Raw genomic sequence first — 17,171 nt, 5'->3', positions numbered from 1 at the left:
CTTATTTGGAAGTGGCGTGTCCGACCTACTCGGGGCCCTAGAGCACGTAGGGAAAGCCGCGTTGGATGGGAAATGGGACGAGAAGATGGAAAGCGCCTTCATCAACGACATTGGCCGCTTCAGGCGGTATAGGTACGACAGTTCCAGAAGGATTCAAATCCCCACCCTGGTGGCCGCCATCGTCGTTCTGCAACTGTGCGTGTGAGAAATTTGATTTGGGGAAGAAGATAGCCTTACTGGGCTATAAGTTAGTATATGCTATGTTGGGCTTGGGTCATTAGAGATTAGTAATTGAAATGGAAGCCCAAATTTCTAAGTATCTAATTAATTTGTATATTAATTCTTTTATTTATACAGCTTCACATTATTAAGAAGATGCAATAATAAATAGTCTATCATATTCCAAGTTTCCACGCACCATTTCTAGTTTAATATTTTTGTGATCTTCATCTTAACATTTCCCTATTATAGTGTATACTTTATTTTGGATATTTCTTCAGTCTCTTTTTTATATTAATCTATTTTTTCAATATTATGAATATTTATATACTATTACTTTTTATACATATTATTATTATACTGCCTCCGTTCTCCAAAATTTGTCCCACTTTGACCCGACACGAATTTTAAGAAATGTAATGGAAAGTGAGTTGAAAAAGTTAGTGGATTGTGGATCCTACTTTTATATATTAGTTTTATAATAAAATGTGAGTAGAAATGAGTTAGTGGAATATGGATCCACTACTATAAATGGAATAAAGTGACGGACAGAAATGAAAAAATGGGACAAATTTTCAGGGACGGGGTAGTATGTCATAGCGTAATACTTCTTACTATAAAAAATTGATGGTAAAGTTATAGACCTCTGTCTTCCATGTACTACTATATTAGAAGAGCATATAGAGTATTCAAGTGACCCAAATATTATTGAAATATTTTATCAAAAAAAATTTGATAACTATTATTTATAGTTTAAAGTCACGATGATCCGATTAATACAATTATAATAATTTAGTGTCTCCTAAAAACTAGTATAAAATATTATAAATAAAAATAAAATTAAATATTTTAACATTATTTTTAAATTCAGCACCGGCTTCCTTAAAATTCTAGTTCCGTCCCTGGATTCAACACTTACTTCTCAACTAGATTTCCAAAGCTCTTAATTGAGGTGTATCATGTGATTCGTAGCCATTGTGAGAACGAAGAAACATTTCGTAAATATTTTACAACCACTGTATTCTAACATAAATATATTATACCCAAAACTTGATGCTTCCTTTTCTAATTAACCACATGCTTCAACCAAGTGCCATGCTGAGTGTGAAGCATAATTCCAGTTAGGATCCATCGACGACCAATCAACCACGAACTCTAGATGTTTAATATTTTTATGTTGAAGCGACATATCGTTCAACAAGTCAAGATTCAACTGCAAATTAAAATCACATATGTTAATATTTAATGTGTACAGAATAAATGGAAAAGAAAAAGGTGAATCATTACCTTATGCATAGAATCAGACCAAGATGAGAGGTGCAATAGTTGGAGTTGGTCGCGTGTGCAAGATGGTATTTTGGCAAGAAACTCAACTTGCGTCATACTATTACGACAATCTCTAAGATCGAGTTTTGTAAGCTTCGGAATATTACTAAGTTGCATGTTACATCCACTTCTCCACCCACAACACGTTAAAGAAACCAGACTAATTGCATCACGAATCACAATGGATCTAACGCTCCAAAAGAATGACAAGTTTAAATGCTTCAATTTGGAGAGACCAACTATTCAGACATTTTCCGACTTACCTAAACATTTAATTGTCAAACGTTCAAGAGCAACACAATTGGAGACCAAAAGTTTAAAGTCGTGATCGTTCATTTGAATGTCAATTAGAGACAAATCTTTAAGGCATTTAAGACCATTCGTATTTGGAAATCCATGAACTACCATACCAGAAAGAAAAATATGAATTATTTCGGCTTTCTTGGCTAGGGCAAACTTGAACCACCACTCAGTCTCAAACATATCATGTTCTAAAATTTCCAACCTAAACTCTTTTATCCGACTGCCTCTATGTGAATTCAAGATATGATTGACCATATTTATGCAATATGGTTTGACGTCGATCCCCATTTTGTATGTTGGAAAATTGAGATGAGTGTTGTAGGTGTGAAGATGTCGCCAACGAGTTGATAGTACGCATGTAGAAGTAGCTTCTCGGATTAGCAGCCGAGAGATGATGGATATCAAAATATCACTCGGCAATTTGCTAATTCTATCTTCATGCTCCATCTGCAATTCACATACAATAATTACTCCTTCAAATTTAAAAAATAAGAAAAACAACCAGTATCAATAGATTGTGTAAAAGATCATATAATAACTCAGATTTAGTAAGGGAAAAACACACAATAATCATTTATACAGCAATTTTACTAATTGCAACCAAGTTAAAATGATAGTATGATACTAGCTTACGTCGTTTTAGTCTAGCCTATCGTGCAAAAGGGTAAAACATGATAATCAGTGATGCGATCATCGCTCTAATCAGCTCGAACAATTTTGAAGCCCTACCTTTTATTTGATATAACGTTAAATTAACTAAACCTATATTTCTTCATATCTTGATTTGATATTTAATTCATCATATGAAATATGTGCATATACAAATATAAAATTAAATTAAAATTAATTCCTGGTTGGAATAGGATTTGGATCAGGATTCAATGCTTCAACAACTTTTAATATCCAAACTAATCTAATGTACAAAACGTAAGGATAATATAATTAAACTATTATGCATATACGACATGTATTTATTTTACAAAACAATCAAATTTTTTAAAATGATTTATTGTGTATAATAATTAATTATATACGGAGATTTTTTTAATCCTAAGCGTGTAAAAAAAAATAAAGTGTGTGTAATTTTAAATCGATAGCTTGTGTATTTGAAAAAATAGGAAGTGTTAACAAAAATAAAATAGACAAATAAAAAAGTTAAATTCCTATCTTCGTCAGTGGTAATAATAATAGCTAACCAAGATGAGCTATAAGGGTTGAATGGAAGATACGCAATCTCAATATTCGATTTACAGGTATATATACCACGTACCACTAAATACGAAACATTTGTTTTTCATTAATTACAAGATTTTATATTTTTATTTTGTGAATTAAGTGGAGCGAGAATAAAATAAGAGAAAGAAAAAATAGATGTAGTTTCTATTTTAGGAAACATTTAATTTTAGTGTATTTGTTTCTATTTTAGGAAATATTTAATTTTAATTTAGTGAATATGTTTTTATTTTAGGTAATATTTAATTTTAGTGGAACAACTCAAAATAAAAAAATATTTTATTTATAACGAGACAAATGGAATACTCCTAATTTGTGATATATAATAAGCGCCTACGGATAGTAAAAGTAACTACTAACAACTACTACAATCTATGATATTTTACCCTTTGTATTTGGAGATCTGTTTGAGAACGAAAATGTAATTGCCATTTGAATGACACTATCAATAGTCACAAGACACAAATATTTTCGAAAACTCTTATCCTCTTAAAATAAAATAAATTCACAACAACTAAACAAAAGCTATTCTTAAAATTGTTGCAGTTAAATAGGAGTAACTAAAAAACTAGCTGTTGTAATATGTCGAAAATCATGGTGTGCACGAGCAAGTGCCTCTTCATCACATGCCACAACAATCATCTTTTGAAAAGATGTAACGTTATTGATGAGGTTCAGAGTCAATCTCCATTCCGAGTCGAAACCCGAATATCCTGATATTTCCAAATATTTTAGAGACAAGTCACAGCCATAATGGTCATATGTTTCATCTTTGACATCCCCCCAACCCAACTCCGGTGAAGGAAGAAACTACAAGAAAATTTATAAACATGTGTTAAATTATGTAATGACATTTGCCAACATATATAGTACATATAAAACAAATTAATGACTAGTTAATACATACCTTTATCATAAGTTTTTGCAATGAACCACATGCTTCGACCAAACGACATGCATAGCTTGAAAAGTAATGCCAGTTAGAATCATCCCGTATGTCAAGCACAAATTGTAGATGTGTTATATTTACAAGTTGAAGCGACAAATCATTCAACAATCCATGATTCCGCTGCAAATTAAAATCACATACATTAATATTTGACATGTGTAGAAGAAATGTAAAATGAAAAGACGAATCATTACCTTATACCTACAAGTATACTGAGACGAGAGGCGCAATAGTTTGAGTTGGTCGCGTATGCAAGATGGCATTCCGGCAAGGAATTCAACATGCATCAGTCTATTACGACTGTCTCTAAGATCGAGTTTGGTAAGCTTCGGAATATAACTAAGTTGCACACTACATCCGCTTCCCAATTCATAACACGTCAAAGAAACGAGACTAATCAGGTCGTGAATCATAATGGATCTAATTCTCCGAAGGTAGGTGAAGTTTAAATGCTTCAGTTTTGAGTGGCCAACAATTGACACATTTTCACACCTGGTAGAATACTTAATTGCCAAACATTCAAGAACAAGGCAATTGGAGACCAAAAGCTTAAGGTCTTGATCGGTTATTTCAATGCTAGATAGACTCAGTTCTTTAAGGCATTGAAGACCATTTGGGAGTCCATGAAATTCAATACCAACTTCAGCTATATGAATTCGTTCCGCTTTCTTAGTCAGGGCAAACTCAAACCACCTCTCATGACCTTCGGCCCTATCCACCCTCAACTCTTTTATTCGACGTCCTTTATGTGAATTCAAGACATGGTTAACTATACATAGGTAGTCTGATACTGTTTCACCAATCTCATATTTTGGGAAATTGAGATGAGTGACATAGTAATGCAGATGTCGCCAACAAGTTGAAAGTACGCAAGTTGCAGTAGCTTCTCGGATGGTAAGCCGTGAAATTATAGATATTAGAATATCATTGGGCAATTCGCTGATTCTATCATCCTGCACCACCTGCATTATTTCACATATTAATTATAATTACTCTATCCAATTAAAAAATAATTTTATGTTATATATAATGCAAACTTTATGGAAACAAACAATGAATGGAGGGTAAAAATACCAGGGATAGTAGTTTTAAATTTATTTGCTTAAACTGAATTGATAAGTGTAACGCTTTCAAATTTAAATTTAAACAAAAAAGGGCAATTATAATTGTTTTAGCCGTTGAGTATCGATGAGAAAACCCATATAGTATAAAAGAATTTAGAGGAAAGAAATTGATGTACCATGACTTTGGTTGATAATATAATGACCCCGACGGAAACGAAACGAAACGAGAATAGAGAACACTCCTATTTATAATCCTATACATATATATAGAGAGAGAGAGACTGATTGTATATTAACTGAGTTGCCTTAATTAGCTGAGTTACCATATTTTTATTTTTTATTATAAATATTAAACAATGTATGGTAAATTTCCTTAATTCAACGTCATTCTCCCATCTCAGTTTTATGCCATTGCTATCAAGTATCAAACTCCCTCTGTCTCACCTAAGTTCTAATCAATCGCAATGAATATAATTTAATATATTATTATTATTAAATGGTGATCTTTATGCTTGTTAAGAAAATAGTTAATGAATCCATTAGTAATCATATACTGATAATAACAACTCATTATTAATGCATAACAAATAGAGTAATTATTTATTGACAATTAGATTTTCAAATTTAGTCATATATTAACCATTGGATTACTATCATATGCAATGAATATAATTAGAGCATCAACAACAAGAGCCCTCTTGCCACGCCTCGATCCTTCGTCATGTCATCATTCCACTATTTTTTTTCGTCAAGTCTCAACTCTTACAATGAAATACCATCTCCTTGCGTCTTTCACATTAATTTGCACTATTCATTCAAAATAAGTATAATAATGGTATTCATTTTAAATGTAATAAATATCATACATTCATACTCTCTCCGTTCGCTAAAGATTTGACTTTTTAGAATGACACGAGTTTTAATGCAAAATTGGTAAAGTACAAGAGAGATAGAAAGAAAAGTGTCTTAGTGGAATATCGGTCACACCCCATATAGAGAAAAGTGTTTCTATTTATAGGAAACGGATGGGATATTATTTAATATACTTTTCATTATTAAACATTACTATACACATTTCATAGAAGCACCATTGAATTCTAACATGGCTCATATCCATTGCACTATGCATATACTCATTGGAGAAGAAATATTGTGCTCAACAATGCCGCAATTGACAATGCAGTGTAGCTTAGTTCTTCGTCTCTCTTTTATTAATCTCTCAATTTTATATCCTGCTGAAAATTTGAATTAATTTCTTTTTTGGGGACTAGGGTTAGAAAATCAATGAGAGATCAACGTCGCAATAGTTGGAGTTGGTCGCGTATGCAAAATGGCATTTGGGAAAGGAACTCAACTTGAGTTCGACTATTACTACAATCTCTAAGATCGAGTTTCGTAAGTTTCGGAATATTACTAAGTTGCATACTACATTCACTTCTGCATTCAAAGCATGTCAAAGAAACCAAACTAATAGCGTTGCGAATCACCATGGATCTAATTCCCGAAAGGAAAGACAAGTTTAAATGCTTCAATTTGGAGGGGCCAACTATTGAGACATTTTCCAACTTGCTAGAATATTTAATTGTCAAACATTCTAGAACAGGACAATTGGAGACCACAAACTGAAAGTATTGATCAGTCATTTCAATGTCAATTAGAGACAAATCTTTAAGGCATTCAAGACCATTCTATCCGGAAGTCTATGAAATGTAAGACCACATAGTGAAATATGAATTATTTCAGCTCTCTTAGTTAGGGCAAACTCGAAGCACCTCTCAATCACAAACATGTCACATCTATAAAGGTCCAACCTTAACTCTTTTATCCGACTGCCTCTATGTGAATTCAAGACATGATTGACTATATCTGTGTGACATCGATCCCTTGTAAATGATTTGATCTATGTTATCGAGTGCATATTTTGTGAAATTGAGATGAGTGATGTAGGCATGAAGATGTCGCCAACGAGATGAAAGTATGCTAGTAGAAGTCGCTTCATGGACGGTTAATCGAGAGATTATAGAGACGAGAATATCGGTCGGCAAATTGCTGATTCTATCTTCATGCACCATCTACACATGCTATCTCAATTTTCGGTTTATAATAACTAGGAGTACAATTTTCGATCTTTTACCCTTTGTATTTATGGAAATTTGTTTTGGTTAAAATTTATTAAATGCTTATTGAATTATAAGAATAAATTATATTAATCACTTCGTTTATCCTTAATTACTCCACTAAAAAGTCATCGGATTGAGGGGATAATCGTAACATTTTCGACCGATACTAAGGGAAATTAGGCCCTCGTTATAGGAATATTAATAACCATGCGATGTGAGAGGAACATTCTAGTAGGTCATTTCCCATTTAATTTGAGTGATAGCTTAGATAATTAATAATTTAGTAATTGATATGTATTATGTGGATTTACTAGTTAAAAAATGTATCTCATCACTCAAACCATCCAAAACGTAATTGCCATTCAAATGAAGGTATAAAAGACTAAAAAAATCATTAATATTTTCGAAACTCTTATTCACTTGAAATAAAAGAAATTACCAACACAAAGCACATAAAAACTAAACCAAAAAAAAAAAAAAAAAAAACCAACTGGTTTATATATGCAAAAATAATGGGACGCACGAGCTTCGAAGAGATATAGCATTATTGGTACCATTTCCCGCTCCCACGAAAAAATGCGAATATTCCAAGATTTCCAAATACTTTTGAAATAAGTCCCATATAGTATCAATTTTTGAAGAGAAGTATCATTATTAATGACATGCACAGCTAATTCTCATTCCGATGACAAACCCAAAATCCTACGATTTCCAATTAAGTACTTTTGAAACAAGCCACACATGGATTGGACATTTGTTTCTGCATTGCATTCAAATTCTCCTTCTTTCTATCAATAATATTCTTAGTAAATGTTGACTATCCAGTTTGAATTTCATCTTGTAAACCCAGTATCATTATTCTCTCTTTTGAAATGAGATAACTTATCAAGCAAATAAAAACCATAGTTAAGATTGTTGCAGTTTAATAACTAAAGAAACTAACTGAATTAATATGTTCAAAATCAAGGCGTGCACGAGATAATGCCTCTTCATCACAGGCCACAACGGTCAATTTTTGAAGAGCTGTAGCATTACTGAAGACGTACAAAGTCAATTCTCGTTCAGATGAAGAACCCGAATATCCTGAGATTTCCAAATACTTTTGAGACAAGTCACAACCCGGATGACCATATGTTTCTGTCTCGAATTCCGTCAGGATTAACGTCGGCGTGTGTAGAAACTACAAGAAATATTATAAACATGTCAAATGTGGTGACTGCTACATCAACATATACAAATGTAATATTCCTAAAATTGTTGCATACCTTTATCACTAGTTTTTGTAAAGAACGACATGCTTCAACCAAACGGCAGGCATAGCGTGGAAAATAATACCAGTTAGGATCATTTGACATATCGAGCATAATTCGAGATATTTTATATTGATGAATTGAAGCCAAGAATTATTCAGCAACTCAAGATTTACCTGCAAATTAAAATCGCATGCATTAATATTCAACACAAAGAAAGATGATTCATTACCTCATACATAGAAACAGCCTTAGACGAGAGGCGCAATAGCTGGAGTTGGTCGCGTACGCAAGATGGCATTCCATCAAGTAACTGAACATGCGTCACTTTGTTACGAATATTATCTCTGACATCGAGTTTGGAAAGTTTCGGAATATTACTAAGTTGCACGCTACATCCAATTCTCCATTCACAGCACGTCAAGGAAAGCAAGTTAATCGCATCACGAATCATAATGGATCCAATCCCCAAAGGAAAGATAAGTTTAAATGCTTCAATTTTGAGTGGCCAACAATTGAGACATTCTTCAACTTGATGCATAACACAATTGCCAAACATTCAAGAACAAGGCAATTGGAAATAAGAAGCTCAAAGTCATGATCAGTCATTTTAGAGTGAGATAGATACAAATTTTTAAGGCAATCAAATCCATTGTTCTTATTTGGAAGTCTAAGAAATAGACCTTCATAATCAAAATTACCCACACCACCTAAATGAATTATTTCAGCTTTCTTAGTTATGGCAAACTCGAACCAATTCTCAAAATTGCCACCTCCGGGGATGCGCAACTTGAACTTTTTATCCGATTGCCCCTATGTGATTTCAAGACATGGTCAACCATATTTACGTAATTCGATAATGTGTCAGTCCTCATATCTATATTTCAGGAAATTGAGATGAGTGACGTAGGTATGGAGATGTCGCCAAGATTTTGAAAGTATGCAAGTAGAAGTAGCTTCTTGGGCGTCCAATCGAGAGATAATAGACATCGAATATCCCTAGGCAATTTGCTTATAATATCTTCATGAATCATCTGCAATTAACATATTACAATTGTTTTATCCAATTAAACAATAATACGAAACAGATATAATAAATCTGCATCAACTGATTGATCAAAAGATCATATGTAATATGGATGTAATATGTACAACATTGAAACATGTGAAATATGAAATAAAAATGGAAAATGGAAAATCAATGTCATATAACTTTAATTGGTCTATCCAATAAAAATCGAAAATCGGTGATACGAACCTCGCCGGCAGCTCGATGGGACGACAGGAAAAAAAAATGCAGTTAGAAATGATGGTGAAAGTGAAGGAAGATTGAATTAGTTGCCCTAGACTAAACTAATGGACGACATAAATATGCACATTAGTACTAATTGCTTATCAAATTGTTTGGGCTTTGAAATATTAATAGATAATGTGACTTGATTAATATTTATCATCTGGGCCGAAGCTGAGATATTGATTGAATCTCAAAGATAAATCCCTTCACAATAAACTAAAAGTAATCATAAAATAATTGGACAATAATTAATTGATAAAATAAAGGGCGATACCTATAAGCTATAACGGAGAGTCGAGACGGACAATTTTCAGCATGATATGATAATTTGACAAATGCACAAGTACACTCACAAAATTAATGGGTCTGATCAAACTTTATTGAGTTTCTTTCCTTATTAGATCATCTATCAGGCCCCCAATTATTTTGGTTTGGATTCAAATGATTCATTAAAGAATAATACTATTATTATTTTGATTATTTATTTCTTTGAAAAATATACTACTTAATTTTATTCTTTAGTTTCCAATACCAAGTTTTAATCGTATAAATTGAGTTTGATAGATATTATGTTTCAATCTAAATTTAATGTGTAATATGTCCCCTATTATTTGTATAAATTTTAAAAAATTTTAAGAAATGAAAAAAAAGGAAATTAAAAAATTTTGGATGTAATCTTACTTTTATATATTTCTATTTGAAGCTAAAAAAAGGGAGATGAATAAGTTATAAACACTTTCCTCAAAAAATATAAATAAAAGGAACGAAATAAAAAACCAAAGATCAACTTTGGGTTATAGTGTTTGTACGCCATCTTCATTAAATTTAATCTCAACCTTTTACCGTTCTTCTTTGAACTATAATTTTCCTATTGGTTTCAATTGAATTATTTTGATTAAAAAAGGGAAAAAACAAGGCGTGGTTATTATCATCTATACTCAATAGCAAGGCAAGCAAAATGACACATTTATTCAAAGGAAGGTATGAAAATATTAAAAATAAATAATACAGTAAAATTTAGAAACTGTTTTGCATTTTGAAATAAATTAAGTTATAAAGGGTAGTACTAGAAAAAAAGACAAAAGCATAACCCGAAAAACTACCAGCGAATGGAAAATCATCGCCGGTAATCCTTCTTTTGGCCACCAGGACATTTTTTGAAGAGATCTACTAGCATTATCAATTAGGACAAAGTTAAAGCCAATTGTGATGGAGCACAAATTTAGATTTCCAAATATTTGGGAACAACTCACATCTTTCCCAAAATATGTTTCCAACGTGCATTCATCATTTAGGGGTAAAAACAAGGGTTTTGACAAATTATAAACATGAGTCAATTGATGCAAGCGATTCATCAACATATATCATACACCCAAAATTTAAAGCATACCTTTATCACAAGTTTGTCCAATGAACTAATGCTTCAACCAAACGAACCAAACGAAAAAAAATTGCTCAAAAATAAGGGGAGACTAAACTTCATGCAATAAAGGCAACTCTAGATGTTTTACATTTACAAGATCAACCCTTTACTGATACATTTATACATCTGAAATTAAAATCACAATTTTACGGACACATGATACACACACACACATAAAAGATAAAATAATTTAAATTTAAAATTTTTACCTCACAGTTAGATTCAACTCTAGCGGTGATGTGCATTATTTGGAGTTGGTCACGCATACAAGGGGATTCCGAAGGAGCTCATCAAGCAATTTTAGAGGAAAAAATTCTTCAAAATAGAGTTGGGGGCTTGGGGTATTACTAAGTTTCATGGAGCATCTATCGTTCAAGAAGAGCCAAAGAAACGAGGCTAATAGCATTGGGAATCACAAGGGGCAAGCTTTCAAGAAGACAGGTTCAAATGCTTCGTTTTGTGTGACCAACAATTGAGACATTTTTCCCAAATCAAAGGATACCAAGTTTTGGATTCAAGAGCAATGCAATTGGATAACAAAAGCTTCAAGTCTTGATCGGTCATTCCAGGGGCCCAAATAGACACAAATCTTTGGCATTCAAATCCATTATTCGTATTTTAATCTAAGAAACAGAGCCTTGTAATCAATATACGGTAATCAATAACGGTGACCCCGTAAATGAATTATTTCAGTTTCTTAGATAGGGCAAACTCAAACCATTTATCCATACCATCTTGAAAACTAGACATGCACAACCTGAACTCTTTTATCCGACCGCCTCTTGTAAATGCAAGACCCGTGTGACAACAAATATGTAGGGATCGTTCATATCAACCCTAGGTAAATATATTGGGAAATTGAGATGAGTGATGTAGCGATGGAGATACCGCCAGTGAGTTGAAAGTATGGAAGTAGTAGTAGCTTCTAGGACGGTGAGTCGAGAGATTATAGATATGAGAAGATCAGTAGGCAAGTTGCTGATTCTATTTTCATTCCCCGTCTACAATTCACATATTATAATTAGTCATCACTAGACTAGATACAAAATTGAAATATCATATACTAATACTTACCGTCATAGCTTTAGTTTATCCAAGGGATAATTAGTGATCCGGCGAGAGAGAGAGAGAGAGAGCTAGGTTTCAATCGGGGAAGACAATGAACTAAATTGGGCCCAATTGTTGGGATTAATTTCAAATCCTAGTTGCTGGGTTTATTTTTAATCAAAGTCTCCCACGTTACAAATTTAGTTTTAATTGAGATCCAACTTAATTTATTTCCTAGTACTATTTATTTAAGTCCTTCAACTTTGTATAATTAATTCTAAATAGTTAAATTTGCGAAAACTGCTTATCGGAAGTAGGAAGCATATCTCTATAAGTAGGCCGTATAAGACAGATGCATTAGATTATTTAGCTAAAAGCCTTATCATTAGTATTTTTTAAGACGGGAAGTGTATGTTGAAAGTTTTAGAAAATTATTAAGTGGGCTTTCTACGATTCAAACATAATTTCAGCTATTTAACAATGTTTCACCAGTATTTTATTATAAGAAATATTTATGTGCTTTGGCTATACTAAATATCTATATTACATGACAATATACCCTACTCGAGAACAGTGTATACAAATGGAAATGGAACAGGGGTCTCCCTAAAGTTGGCTGGTGAAGGTGTTCATCCTCCCGACATGCAAATGTTCAGATACTATCAAAAAGAACTTAAACTGAATAGTCGGACTTTAAGTTCAAATTTTTGTCATTTGGGAACAAAAGATAACAAACTTAATGTAAAGGATAAAAAAGATTTATAGAGCAAAATGTAAATGGCCAATTTTGGACTTTGGTCTATAATTAAACTAGTGTTTATAATTAAAAGTGGTTATTTTTGGACATATTTGTAATTAAATTTTTTTTATTATCGTCGAATTTTAATCAATGGTTTTTATTTACTATTTTTAATGCATAATAATTTGATGCAGTAGCAAACTTTTCCTAATTTTAATCTAATGATGAAGATATTGTTACCACATAACTTGTTCATGTGTATAACTCCCTCCGTGCGAATAGGAGTCCAATTACTTTCCATCACGGGGAATCACGGAGTCCAATTACTTTCCAGTCACAGGGAATCTGTCAATTGAGAGTTAAGGTTTTACTTGGTGTAGTAATAGGAATCTGTTAATTGAGAGTTAGGGTTTTACTTGGTGTATTAATAGACGAAGATTATGTTATCACATATTCTGTTGTATGTATGTTAATTTATTTTACTGTTAGTAATAAGCATATTGAGTTTGTTTTTTTTACTTTTCCATTCTTTAAGTTGGGAAAAATCAATTAAAAAGATACATATGCATGATATTGTATATAATATGACAAAAATAGAAGTAGAACAATAGACATAGCATAGATATAATTGTTGAATGTGAATATGGCGCACTTTGTAGCGAGATGAATGAGTTAAAGAAAACAGAGTATAAATATGAAGAAAAATAAATTCAGACATCAAAATCCCAGTTTAAGAGGAATGCAAGCCAAAATTGGTCTTAAAGAAAAAAGAGCACACAAGTTTAGTAACAAAACATGGTGAGGCTTAGGCTTAGTAACCACCCTTGAGATCGTTAACGACATCGTATGGAATGGGAGTGACGGTCTCTAGCGTAGCACCCTCGACCATGAAACCGGGCTTGGGTCCCTCCGGCTGTCTCTTGGTGCTGATGATTTTGCCCTGAGCCTTCGCCTCAGCCTTCAATTTGTCGTTCTTCTTTATCCTCTCTTGGATCTCCTCATGGCACCTCGAGGGTTGGACGTGCTCCACGCGAACATGAATCCTCTTCCGGATGATCCTGTTCCCAACCTTTACCACAACCAAATTCATCATTTGCTTAAACATACACCATTCAGAAATATAACTAAACATTCATGGAGTATATCACAAATTTGTACTCCCTCCGTTCACAATAATAAAGTCATTTCATTTTCTACAATCGTTTCTCCACTTTAACTATTTATAATTATTTTTTCAAAATGAGCGGGCAAAATGAAATGTCGGAGGGAATATAAAGTTTAAACCATCTTAGATGGTTCTAGTCATTCCTAATTAGCTGAATTAGGATATACAGTCTTAAAAAGAGATTCAGTTTCAAACCTAATCTATTAATATAAATTAACATAAAATTCTAATTGCTCAAATTAGAATTCACCATGGAAATACAATTTAGTAAAACAACTATAGCACAAATTTATCATTGCTTAAAATTCATGGAGTATATCAAAAATTTGTTTAAAACAATTACCACATTCCTAATTAGCCGAATTAGGAAATACAACGTTCAAAAGCAATTCACTTTCAAAGCTAATCTATTAGGATTAATATAAATAACATTCTAATTGCTCAAATTTTCAATTCACGCTATCATTAGATCTCAAAAATGCAGATCGTTAGGGTTCAAAAAAATGGAATTAGCAGCCGAGATAGATAGAAAAAGCAAACCTGTTTGTTGACTTCGACGCCGACAGCGCGCTTGGTGACGTTCCAGACGCGACCGGTGCGGCCATGGTAAAACTTGTGCGGCATACCCTTGTGGATAGATCCGTTAACCTTGACGTCGACATAATCGCCGATTTTGAAGATCCGAAGGTAGGTGGTGAGATGGGTAGGACCTTTCTTCCTGAAGGCGCGGGAGAAGGAATCTCTGGTGCGCGACCTCAATCCGTGACCCGCCGGCATTTTGTTGCAATTTCTCTGAGAAATCAAATGCAATTTGAGTCGACAGAGATATTAGGGTTTCCAGTTTATGCTATTCCAATGGGCTTTTGTATTTGGGCCTTGTGGTTATTTAACACACAAATATTAATATAAAATCTAATGAAGTGATATGATAAGTATCTTAAGTGCCATTAAATTGGTGTGCTACAAAATCATTAATACAAATATACAATCGAAAATTCCAAAGGAAAATCGGTCCCTAAAATCATGAATTTTGCTAAATATTGGTATTTCGTGAGCGTCTAAAATATCACAAACTTTACATTTTATTGTTATTTTCTAAAAGTCAATCACATATCAAATCAATTTCCGTGCATTTTTTATCCTTCTTGGGATATTAAATCAAAGTGATTTTCACTAGATTTTTTATCCTACTTGTCACGAACCTAAAAAGAATGTAAAATATATAAACATTAACAGATTGTCCACGATAATACTAAGATTTTTGCAAGATATCTTATTTGACTCATGGAAAATAGTAACAAACAAAATGTAAAGTTTATAATATTTTAGATTAATTTTAAAATTTGTGAAAATACCAAAATTTGATTAAAGTTTATGTTCTTGTAAACCAATTTTCCAATTCGAAATGCCACTATATTATATACAATTTCCACTATTTACACATACAACACTTCTCATATAGAAGCTTCAACATTGATGAGCATAAATAAAATCACTTGAGCTCCTCTGTTCATTTTTTTAAATCTGCATTTGTATTTTTATCGTTATCGCGCACGAACAAAGCGTTGTGCACGATAACATCACGATGCCCGGTAACCGGAAAAGCGATAAAAAGTAAATAAAAGGGTCGTGAGGGCATCAACTCTTTGTGTTGAAGCTGTTGCTCCTCAAATCCCTCTCCTTTCGCTTCTGCTTCCCGTTGTTCTGAACATCGACATCTCTAGCTTTCTCCGTTTCCGATCGCGTCGTGATATATCCTCCTTCTCATCAATCAACGACAGCAACGTTTGGATGCGTTTGGAGCGCGAGCTGCTGCCCTCGGACGAAGTGAACTCGTCCCTGGCAGCTTGCCGGTACCTGTTAATGATCTGGATGAAGTAGACGACGAGCGCAAGGAAGCATCGCGACACCGCATAGTAGATAGAGGCCCCAAAAGCTCTTTAGATGGAGCCGGTCCGATTCAAGCTCCGTGTTGTCTGAGCTGCATGTGCTTGTCGTCAGCCACTTGTCATGGATCCGTTGAAGGTCCCCCTTCTCGGATAGGGTTAGGATCGCGTTGATAGGTCAATGGCCAGTGGCGAGTCTCGTGGAAATGCCTAGAAAAAAAAATATAAAAGTTGTTAAGATTAATGGCGTTTTCGTAGGTTCGTACATGTAACATAACGTGCAACGTGCTCAACCTAGTCGGATTTTACAACTAGGGAAAATTGGGTCGTAAATCCATTTACCAATGAAATTATGCAATTTCAATCGTGACATTTCAGTCATAAAATCGTCTACTCTAACAAGATGAAATCAAAATGATATTTAAAAGTGATGTAAAAGGAGTAGAATTAGATGTTACTCACAAATCCCCAGCCACTTTTGGTGAACTCTTGACCAATAATCCTGAACTGGCACTGGCTTGCCAAAAAAAGTTCGATGTACGGCCGTTCATCGACAATAGCAGCAACGCCTCCTTTCTTGGGGCCGCTTAAGCGCCATGGCATACTCCTCCGGTGATCCGAAAGGGCCTAAGCCTCGACTTTGGTATCCAATCCCTTCGCTCAGATAATGCTCCGCGAAAGAGCCCACTTGGTACCCAATAGGGTCGTCCCGTCTCTCAAACTATCAATCCCTTTGATCGGAGAGTAGAGCTGCTGTACTGTGAGTATGGACGTCAAACTCGCAGTATAGCTCGAGTTGATGATCAGAACCACAAAGAGCCATATGATCAGCACTGCACGCCCGAGGGTGCTCACCGTGGTCTCCCTGTTTTCGGCGAAAGAATAGAGAATTTAGTGTTTGAACATAAGAAGCAATGTGAGTTCTAATTTAGGAAACTGATTGTGGGGTATGACTACTCACTGTGAGCAAAAACAGAGTTGAGAGGCTGAACCTGCAACGAAAAAGAAACGGGAGTTAGGTCGTCGATGGTCTGATTTGATGTATATTCTTGTGAGAAAAGCTTCAGAAATGGTTTTCACTGCTTTTTGGGTCCCTGGGAAATCCAAATTTCCAAAACCCCCGACGATGCCAATGAAGACAAGGCATAAAAGT

General features: G+C 33.9%; 1 protein-coding gene across 1 annotated transcript; it reads right to left on the bottom strand.

Annotated features, from left to right (window-relative positions):
* Nucleotides 1-13,639: 13,639 nt before the first annotated feature.
* Nucleotides 13,640-14,961, bottom strand: LOC125207497 (60S ribosomal protein L21-1-like). Its single transcript, XM_048106872.1, has 2 exons — nucleotides 14,673-14,961; nucleotides 13,640-14,036 (listed from the first exon to the last, which is right to left on the bottom strand). The coding sequence occupies exons 1-2, from the start codon at nucleotides 14,907-14,909 to the stop codon at nucleotides 13,779-13,781; spliced, it is 495 nt and encodes a 164-aa protein (XP_047962829.1). The 5' UTR covers nucleotides 14,910-14,961; the 3' UTR covers nucleotides 13,640-13,778.
* Nucleotides 14,962-17,171: the final 2,210 nt, after the last annotated feature.

The sequence above is a fragment of the Salvia hispanica genome, chromosome 1 (assembly GCF_023119035.1).
Source record: "Salvia hispanica cultivar TCC Black 2014 chromosome 1, UniMelb_Shisp_WGS_1.0, whole genome shotgun sequence".
In the NCBI taxonomy this organism is placed as follows: domain Eukaryota; kingdom Viridiplantae; phylum Streptophyta; class Magnoliopsida; order Lamiales; family Lamiaceae; genus Salvia; species Salvia hispanica.
This window is presented reverse-complemented; position numbering and strand designations above follow the sequence as displayed.